Source organism: Galeopterus variegatus, unplaced genomic scaffold (assembly GCF_000696425.1).
Source record: "Galeopterus variegatus unplaced genomic scaffold, G_variegatus-3.0.2 Scaffold6220, whole genome shotgun sequence".
In the NCBI taxonomy this organism is placed as follows: Eukaryota; Metazoa; Chordata; class Mammalia; order Dermoptera; family Cynocephalidae; genus Galeopterus; species Galeopterus variegatus.
Window position 1 is genome coordinate 74,009 of NW_007732331.1, and position 9,885 is coordinate 83,893.

Consider the following 9,885-nt stretch of genomic DNA (forward strand, 5'->3'; position numbering starts at 1 on the left):
TAATAATCATATACATTGTATATTGACAAAATAAAAAATTAAAAAAAAAAAAAAAAAAAAAAAGAATCAATCATAGATGCGTCTAGTTATTCAAAGAGCAACTTCACAGACCAGATTATAGAATCGTTAGAGGAGGTACCCATTTTCACTAAGAAAGAGCAAATCAAAAATACAGATAGTTTACCATCAGGATTCTAGATCCAGTTTGATACATAATCTGGATTACAGGTAATGAGTTAAGGAAACATTAAATACTTAAAGAGACAGAAGCAAGAATAGAAAATAACCCCACACATATAAAAGAATACACATATTTCAAAGATACAATAAAGATTCAATTAATATTTTCCAAAACAGTATCTAAGAATCACAATACAATTTAATAGCATAAGACTGAAAAATAAGGAGCAATTTGTTAAATAGAGGAGAATTAAAATGAAATATGAATATATAGGTTTAGTAAAAACTTATAGGGAAAGATAAGGTCATTATTAAAAAATAAAGAATGAAAAAAGGAGAGGAGGATAGGAAAGTCAAGAAGAAGGAAAAGAAGAAAAGAAAGGAGGAAAGTAGAGAAGGAAAGAAAGAAGGAAGGAAGGAAGGAAGGAAGGAAGGAAGGAAGGAAGGAAGGAAGAGAGGAAAGTAGAGAAGGAAAGAAGGAAGGAAGGAAGGAAGGAAGGAAGGAAGGAAGGAAGGAAGGAAGGACAGCCAGCCAAATTGCTACTCAGAAGAGAATAAAGAGATTCAAATTTGTAGTAAAAATACATGAGACAATTAATCCTCTATATTTTAAAAAGAAAGAGAGAAATAGATAGGTTTCTACCCTATCTACTGAAATAATTCATAATTGTTACCATTAGATTTTGTTATATTGACCATGTTTTTTTCTATCACTTTAAGGTAATAATTTTCAACCTTGTAATTAATTACAAATGACCTAAGAAATTACCAGTAGAGTACATTTTGTATTTTGCCCTGATCTGACTAATTGAAGACAAATCATTCAATATGAAATGCAAGGTATTTCAGGTACAAAATGCTGCTCCATTTGTGGATTAATAGCATTGTATGATGGTTAACTTTAGATGTCAAACTGGCTAGATTAAGGGTAAAGCATTATTTCTGAGTGTGTCTACAAGGATGTTTCCAGAAGAGATTAGCATGTGAGCCTGAATAGATTAGGTGGGAAAGATTTTCTCTCAATATGGGTGGACACAATAGAATCTGCTGAGGGCTCAGAGAGAACAAGAACAGAAGAAAAGGTAAATCTCTCTCTCTATCCACTGGAGCTGGGATACACACTCCTCTGTCTCTGGACAGCAGAACTCAAGATTTTTCAGCCTTTGGGTTCCAGTACTTATGCCAGTGGCACCTCCGGGCTCTCAAGCCTTAGCCTCGGACTGAGAATTACACTCTCAGCTTCCCCGGTTCTGAGGCTTTTGGACTTGGACTGAGACACACTACCAGCATCCAGTTTGCAGACGGCCTATCATAGGACTTGTCAGCCTTCATAACAGCATGAGCCAATTCCCCTAATAAATCCACTCTCATTATTTCTACATACAAATCCTGTTGGTTCTGTCTCTCTGGAGAACCCTGACTAATATACAATGATAAACAAGCGCTCCCAATAAAACCTACAAAATAAGAGGAAATGGGTGGGTTTAATTTGCAGTATGAAGGCCTTAGATTACATATTGGCAGTAGAGAAAAAGCCTGTGCTCAAAGCCAAAGAATGAACTATAGGATGCTGAACATTACTTCAAACTCTATGATTCCATGAACTTTAGACTAGAAATTATAATGTTTATGGAAACAATGTAGAGCAGATGGAAACAACAGCATACATACCAAAGATGTATTTCTATGCGACTATTAAGGCTTGCTTGGGAAGAATACAACATAATCAATTGTTAATTACCTATGCTAAGTGAGAACAGCAAAAGCAAAGAAAAAAAATACCATTCTTCTCCAGCTCTGAGATATATTTTGTAACATTTTTTTCTCCTCAAATATCTTACGCCAATATTAAAATTAGCATTCCATGTGAACATACTGCTTGATAATAATGGGAGTAAACCCAAAAATATATCACATGAGAGAGAAAAGCCAGAAAGAGTTTAGCTACAAAGCAGAGAGAACACAGAGTATTGGTAAAAGCATAGACTTGGAACTGGAATACCTAGGCTATAGACACAACCCCACCCTAATATCTAAGTGACCACTAAGTTGCTTATCTAGAACAGCCTTGTTTCTTCATCTCTAAAATGAAGGAGATGAGGGGGGCTGGATAGAATAAATGACCTCTAGTTGTAAAAGTCCACAGATTATTTAAATATACAAAATCAAGAAATATATACTATATATGAAAATCCAAATCTCAGAATTGTAGCATCATGGTACACAACTGAGTCACAAATAATACTAATATGGTATATCATAAAATGTTATAATTGGAAGGAACAATGAAGTATATCCAGCCAGTGTATTCAGTACATTGAACCGAGGCCTAGAGGTGTTAAGTAAATGGCTCAAGGTCACACAACTAGCAGAGATGGGGAGATAGGACTAGAATTTTCCTGCTTTTTTCCAATGTCCATATGATGACACTGAGTAAAATCTAACTAGGAAGTGTTAAAATAGTATAAATGAGACCTTCAGATGAAAACAGATATGTAATTCTCACAGAATATCTGCAATAATATGTATCTTAAAAGATATCTAGTCAAATCCCATGTCTCTTTATGATAATCTTAATGACTGCTCTCCAATGTGCTTAAATTATCTTCACTTCCTAAATTGCCAATAGGAACCAAAAATTATGCAACGGGCCACAGGAAAACATGTCTCAATGGTTAGAACTTCACAGGCTGTCATGTATAAATCAATAATGTTCATTGAATACTTCACTGAAAATTAGGAGGAATGTGAATGCTAATCTACTTTGGGATATTATGACTAAGTTCCTTAAATCTCAATTCACAGAATAAATGAAATGTTAGATGGGAAAGCAAAACGTAACTAGTATTTCTAAAGCAATAACTACCACATCTAAAAGATTAAGGTGAAAGGAAATGATCCAGATCTGGAAAGACTAACTTGGATCATTCACTCAAAGGAAAAGCAGAGAGGATGGGAAGATACATGAAGAGGGTCACTTTTCTTCTAGTGGGGAAGGACAGAACATCTGACTCATTCAGAGGACTCATCATTCTTGATTCTGTCACTATACCATTAAGTTACCTAACTAAAATACTGGAAATAAAGTGGTGACTGTGATTACACATTCTTTCTTTTCTTCTAGTGGGGAAGGACAGAACATCTGACTCATTCAGAGGACTCATCATTCTTGATTCTGTCACTACACCATTAAGTTACCTAACTAAAATACTGGAAATAAAGTGGTGACTGTGATTACACATTCTTTCATTCTCCATAATGCTTACGGTCGTTCCTCCATATACGCAGGGAATCGGTTTCAGGGCCCCTTGCAGACATAAAAACCCAAGGATGCTCCAAGTCTCCCAGTCAGCCCTCCATAACTGCAGGGCCAACTGTACTACCACATTATTTGAAACATAATTCCTTAAGTTAAAAAAACCTTTAGAGTTAAGAAATTTAAAACCAGAAAGACAATTAGGAATGACAAAGACAAAGCATTTTTGCTACATTTGACAGATTCTGAAGTGGTTCATATAAGCACTGATGGCTTATAATGGCAGGAATTGATAAAGATTTCACTCCTAGTGAATATCCCCATGTTGGCTAAAAATAGAGAGACACCAAAAAAGGTAGGAGATGTGTTGTCAAGTGGTTTTATTCCATCCTGTCCCCAAAGCCACACATGACTAACATGGTCCTGTCACTTCTTCCATTCTCCCTGTATGATATTTGGCTATTTCAGAGCATTTCTCTCAGTTTACACATTGTACACAATCACCCTCAGCAACATTCCTACCAATTTTTACTTGTCAGTGTTGTTGCCTGACGCCTCTCCTAATTCATCTGAGCCCAGTGGACTCATGGCAACGTGAGAAAGGTATCATCAGACGTAATTAACTTCATCACATGTAACTAAATACACAAGGATTCCAGTCCAAATTAGTGGCACTTACTTATGTCCATTTAAGGCTGCATGGTGTAAAGCAGTGTAACCCGAACTGTCTGTGCAGTTCACATTGGGGCCTCGCCAGATGCTGCAAATAAAGCATAAGCACAGAGTTAACAGTTAAGCAGAATTGTGCTTTGAAAAACAAAAAGAAGTCTAATAGTCCCACAGCCAGCAGCATGTTGCATATGAAAATTTTACTCATGTAGAAAATGACTGTCATCTTTCATGCATTCCCCCAAGAACAACAACTTTACTTTAACTGATGCAGGGAAATTAATAGGGAAGGTGGCTATCATCAGAAATTATTAGAAAATATGTGTCTGCAGCCATGCATTAAAGTTTGGATCCAAAAATTCCCTATTACTTTCTATCATTTCTTAAATATTGGAAGTAACTAGCATTTAGCTATTGTATTCTACACCAAAGAATAAAGATTTATGGCTTCTTCCTCCTCCCTTTTAATATACTCATTCTGAAATGGCAGAGATTTATATAAGTTATATTTTTGCATTATAAAAAGAATATAAACTCTTCTTGCTGTATTATTGCTACCAAGAAAATGTAATCAATATTTCATACATGAAAATAAAATTGAACATTTGGACTGTTGTAAACCATAAGATCCTAACAATTTTGCAGTTATCATTGATTTTACTATGTAATTTATTCTGAGATAACATGTAACTATATAAAAGAGTCCATTTTATCCTTGATCACTGCAATTAAAGAAACTATTTTTAGCTTTTAGAAAAATAAGGCATTGAAAGACACTTCCAAAAGCAGAACAAAAAAAGACTTCATATGACGCTTATGATGATATTGAAAATATCAATGATAATCTCTAATGACTAATTCATATATTATACAAAATAGTAAGTATACACCAACCGCATGTCCCATATGGGTCCACACTAATGGAGAAGATAGGCACATAAATAATCACAAATTACTAAGAAAATAGAGGTAACAGAGAGCACTCAGAGATCTCTAAGAGGAGAATAAATAGCTATTCCAAACGAGAGATCATGACAAACTTAAACTAAGGTGGGACAATAAAAATGAGTGGAATGCACTTAATTGGAGTTAATTAAAAGTAAAATTAAAAAGACATAGGGATCAATTGAAGGAAGGTAGGAAAATGGAAGTCTAGAATGACTCAGACCTCAAGCTTAGATGACTGAAAGGAAAGTGAAACATTAACTAAGATGTGAAATGGACAAAAAGGAGCAAATTTCCTGGGGGGAGGACAGTGCAGGATGGAGAGGAAATAATGACTCCTGGTTTGGAGACATTGAATGTTAACTATTTGACATACTTATGTAGAAATAAGAATTTCCAGAAGGCTATGAACATATATAGTAATTAGAAGCATGACTCTCAAGTTAGACCACCTGAGTTCAAACCCTGGCTCTATTACTAGCTGGGGGTAGCCCTAAATAAGTATTTAACCTCTCTGAATTTCAGTTCCTCATCTGTACAATGGTAATAGCAGTAGTAGTGTAAAGTGTTGTTATGAGGATCAAATGAATACCTATAAAGCTCTTAGGAATGGTACTAGAACACAATACTAGTGTGAATATGTTTCTTGAACATAGTTCAACAAATTGTTAAAACAAATTATTAAATAAAAGGTAAAACCATGGGCTGGCCCAGTGGTGCACTGGAGAGTGGCGGCGGCGCTCCCGCCGAGGGTTCGGATCCCATGTGGAGACCGGTTCCCGCTCACTGGCTGAGCATGGTGCGGGCGCAACACCAAGGGTTGTGATCCCATTGCCGGTCAGTAAAAAAGACAAAAAGGAAAAAAAAAAAGGTAAAACCATGAAAGTATCTGATATCAGAATCTATAACAGGAAGGCCTCAGCGGACTCAAATACCTCAGTGGAAAATCTATATATGGGGCAAGGTTAAACCTTCTCTCAAGGTTGATAATAGTTTAAAATCTATCAGTCCCTAATAAAAAATCAAAACTGAGGTGGATGGATAGCTCAATGTATAATGCAACTCAAACTCTGAAAACCTCCCACTCCTCAAAGTCAATCTCAGAGAACCTATATGAAAGTATCTAGTGGAAAAAACAAAAATGAGAGTAACGTAGGACAAGATAGAACTGTGGATGATCAACAAATTTATGGGTCCAACAGAAGGAAAGGGTTATATGAAGGACATTGAGAAGTTTTCCAGGATTGAAACAAAAGTAACAGAAAGCCTTACACAATTTAAAAGAGGAAATTATGCCAAAAAGAAGTAGAGAGGTCATGTTAGTTGTGAAAGAAATAAACAATTTATTTGGTAATTAAGAAGACCTTAAGAGAGATGTCCAAATATAATTAGTCAATTTTAAGGTTTTAACTTTATTTCAACCCAATGGTTCATTTTATTTAATGGTACCTTACCTCCTGAGAATAAAAAACTGACAGTTTAACCAGGAAAGTGATAAAATATGCTTATGTTTTATAATTTATCAAGATTATTAAGCTTTTAACATTTTTTAAAATACCAATCCTTGAAGCATTTTCAATTTCCTACTATATTCTTAGAATGTTTGCACTCTATTGAGCTTGTCCAGTTCCTGCCCTATTCATTTCCATTTTTGTGCTTTTAATCACATTCTTCTACTAACCTATAATAGATTCTCTAACCAATCATATCTTACTGTTCCTCCAAAGCCTAGATCAAGACTCGTCTATTCCAGTAAGCTGTCCTCTAAATGCTCAATAAGTAATAATTAATAATTAATTCATTAATAATTAATTTGTGCTAAATTATACAAATAAAAATAATTAAAGGATTGTTTTTAATGAACAAATAAACCACAGATGAAACAGAAGTATTAAAACAAATACAATGTACCTACTTAAAACTACCTATGGAATCATAAAAAATAATCCCTAAGGAAGAAAAAAAGGAGAACAAAGAATAGAAGAGAAAAACAGAAAGCTAAAAGTAAGATGGTAGATTTAAACACAAAACACATCAATAATTACTTTAGTATAAATGGTCTAACCACACAACTTAAAAAAGAAAGATTGTCAGGTTAGATTTACAATGCAAGACCTGACTATATGCTCACTACATGAAACAGATCTTAAATACAGAGACATAAACAGATAAAATGTAAAAGGATAGAAAAACCATACTAACACTAATGAAAAGAAAGCTGAATGACTATATTAACATTGGACAAACTAGATTTTAGAACAAAGAATATTACATGAGATAGAGTTATTTCATAATGATAATGGGGCCAGTTTATCAAGAGGCTATAACAATCCTAAACATGTTTCGCATCTTACAACAGAACTTCAAATACATTAACCAAAAACTGATACAACTGCAAAAAGAAATAGACCTATCCACCTGTATTTAAAGATTTAAACATCCCTCTCTCAATAATTGATAGAATAAATAAGCAGAAAATTAGTAAAAGCTTGAATAAGACTATCAACCAACTTGACCCAACTGAAATTAATAGAACACTATACCTGATAACAGCAGAATAAACATTCTTTGCAAGTGAACACAAGACAATTACCAAAGTATACCATACTGTGGGTCAAAAAAAAAAAGTCTCAATAAATCTAAAAGGATTAAAATTATACAAAATGTCATCTCTGACACTAGTGGAATTAAATTAGAAATCAGTAACAGAAAGGTATCTAGAAAACCCCCAAATATTGGAAACTAAATAACACATAAATCAAAGATGATATCAAAAGTGGAATTGGAAAATATTTTGAACTGAAAGAGGAAAATGACATTCCATACCAAAACTTTTAGGATGCAGCTAAAACAGTACCTAAAGGAAACTTTATAGCATTAAGATGATAATATTACATCAGAAAAAAAGGTACCAAACTGATGATGTCAGCTTCCACTTTAAGAAATAGAAAAAAAAGGAACATATTAAGCCCAAAATAAGCAGAAAAAAGGAAAAAATAAAGACTGTAGTAAAAGTTAAGAAATGGAAAATAAGACAACAATAGAGAAAACCAATGAAATGAAAAAAGATTCTTTAAAAAATCTTATAAAATCAATAAATCTAAAGCCAAATTGATCAAGAAAAAAACAGGAGACACAAATTACCAATATTAGAAAGAAAGAGGTAATGTCACAACATATTCCATAGATCCTAAGCAGATAGTAGAAGCATATTATGAACAACTTTATACCAATAAATTTAAAAAAACAGATCAAATGGACAAGTTCCTTGAAAGACATAAACCACCAAAACTCACTCAAAAAGAAATATATTACCTGATGGTCCTACATCTATTAAACAAATTAAATTTGAATTTGTAGTTAAAAACATTCCCTACAAAATGAAACAAAACCTTCAGGCCCAGATGGCTGCAATGGGGAATTCTGACAGGCATTTAAGGAAGAAATAATACCTATTCTACGAAGCAGCTGGAGAGGGGGCGCCAGAAGACAGACAGCGTGAGCCTGAGAAGTGTGCGCTGAGCTGCCAGAGTGCTATTTGCTTTTCCAAGAGCAACAAAAAATGAATAAGTCTTTGAACAACTAATCTACAACTATTAAAAAAAAGCAACTACAGACTCGAAGTTTAGGGCTGACACAAAAGAAGATTCCTGAGAGCACCCGAGCCGCGCCGCGGGACCGAGAGAGCAGCCCCAGGCGGCAGAGACCAGAGACCAAAGACGGGGTCCACGCCAACACGGAAATGGAGAGAGAGCCGCCCGGACTGTCCAGCTCTGTGAGTGACCCACAGCCAGGCCTTGCTTGCAAGGCAGAAGCCCGTCCAGCTTCCGCCTGCCACACCAGGCCAGCCACCTGCCCCAGGGCTGCCGCCATTTTCTCGGGTGGGGGCGGAGCCGGCCGGTTCGGCCAGGTATGCCTCCCTCACCTGGCTCGGCTCCTCACTGAGCCTTGCCACTTTCTTGACCCCACGCGGGGCCTTCCAGGGCCTGCGGGCTGGCCTCCCATCCCACTCCCTCCGCAGTTCTATGGTGGGGCTGGTGGTGTGGGGAGCCCCTGGCCAGCGTAGGGAGACAGGGAAAAGCAGGCCGGGCCAATTGTTACTCCACCACACCGGGGGCTCCACCCCCGGTAAACCTCCTGTTTACCGGGAGGCAGATACCACCTCTGCGGCCACCAGTTCGGAAAAACGCCTAGCCGATTTCTGGTTAGGAAAAGTGTGGTCAGAATGCTTCCGAGCTCACTTGAGCCTGCCGGAGAGCTGAATACAGGCGGGCGCTGGAGTTAATCCATGCCGGGGGGATTCAAAGAGGAACTGTGTGCTGCGGGCTCCTCCCCCAAGGAGCTCACGCTGAGAAAGCCCCACTCAGTGCTACAAAGCCACCCAGAGCGACCGGTAGACTGCATCTAGGAGAAACCTGAAAGTATTCCTGGGCAAGGCGGAGTCGAGCAGGGGCTTGAAGGCACGGCTGATAGATGGGGTTGCAGTAGACACGCCCCAGCTCAGAGAGGGAGGTGTCTGGTTACAGAGGCAGAGACTCAGCAGGAAAAAATACACCTTGCGGGCCACCTCAGCGAAGTCCAACAGACCCTCCCAGTGTGAAGACTCGGCAGAAAACACACAACCTGTGGGTCTGCCACTGCATGATCCAGCAGCCAGGGCCAGAGCACACGGAACAGAGAGAAGTTCTACATAGGAAGTGGAAGGTCAAAAGAGACCACACACCCGGTGGTACTGTTCCGTGATCCAGCAGCCCAGCAGAGTCCAAGCTGACCAGGAGGAGCCTCCCTGGAGAGGCCCAAGGCTCAAGGCAACCACACACACGAGACACTAGAGG

The 9,885-nt window shown here is 37.4% G+C and overlaps 1 protein-coding gene across 1 annotated transcript in view; it reads right to left on the minus strand.

Moving 5' to 3' along the window:
• Positions 1–9,885, minus strand: part of LOC103605994 (ankyrin repeat and sterile alpha motif domain-containing protein 1B-like) — a 225,933-nt gene that overhangs the window by 43,534 nt on the left and 172,514 nt on the right. The window contains exon 2 of the mRNA XM_008590590.1: positions 4,116–4,196. Coding sequence (XP_008588812.1) covers positions 4,116–4,196 — 81 coding nt within the window. The remainder of the gene's footprint in view (positions 1–4,115; positions 4,197–9,885) is intronic.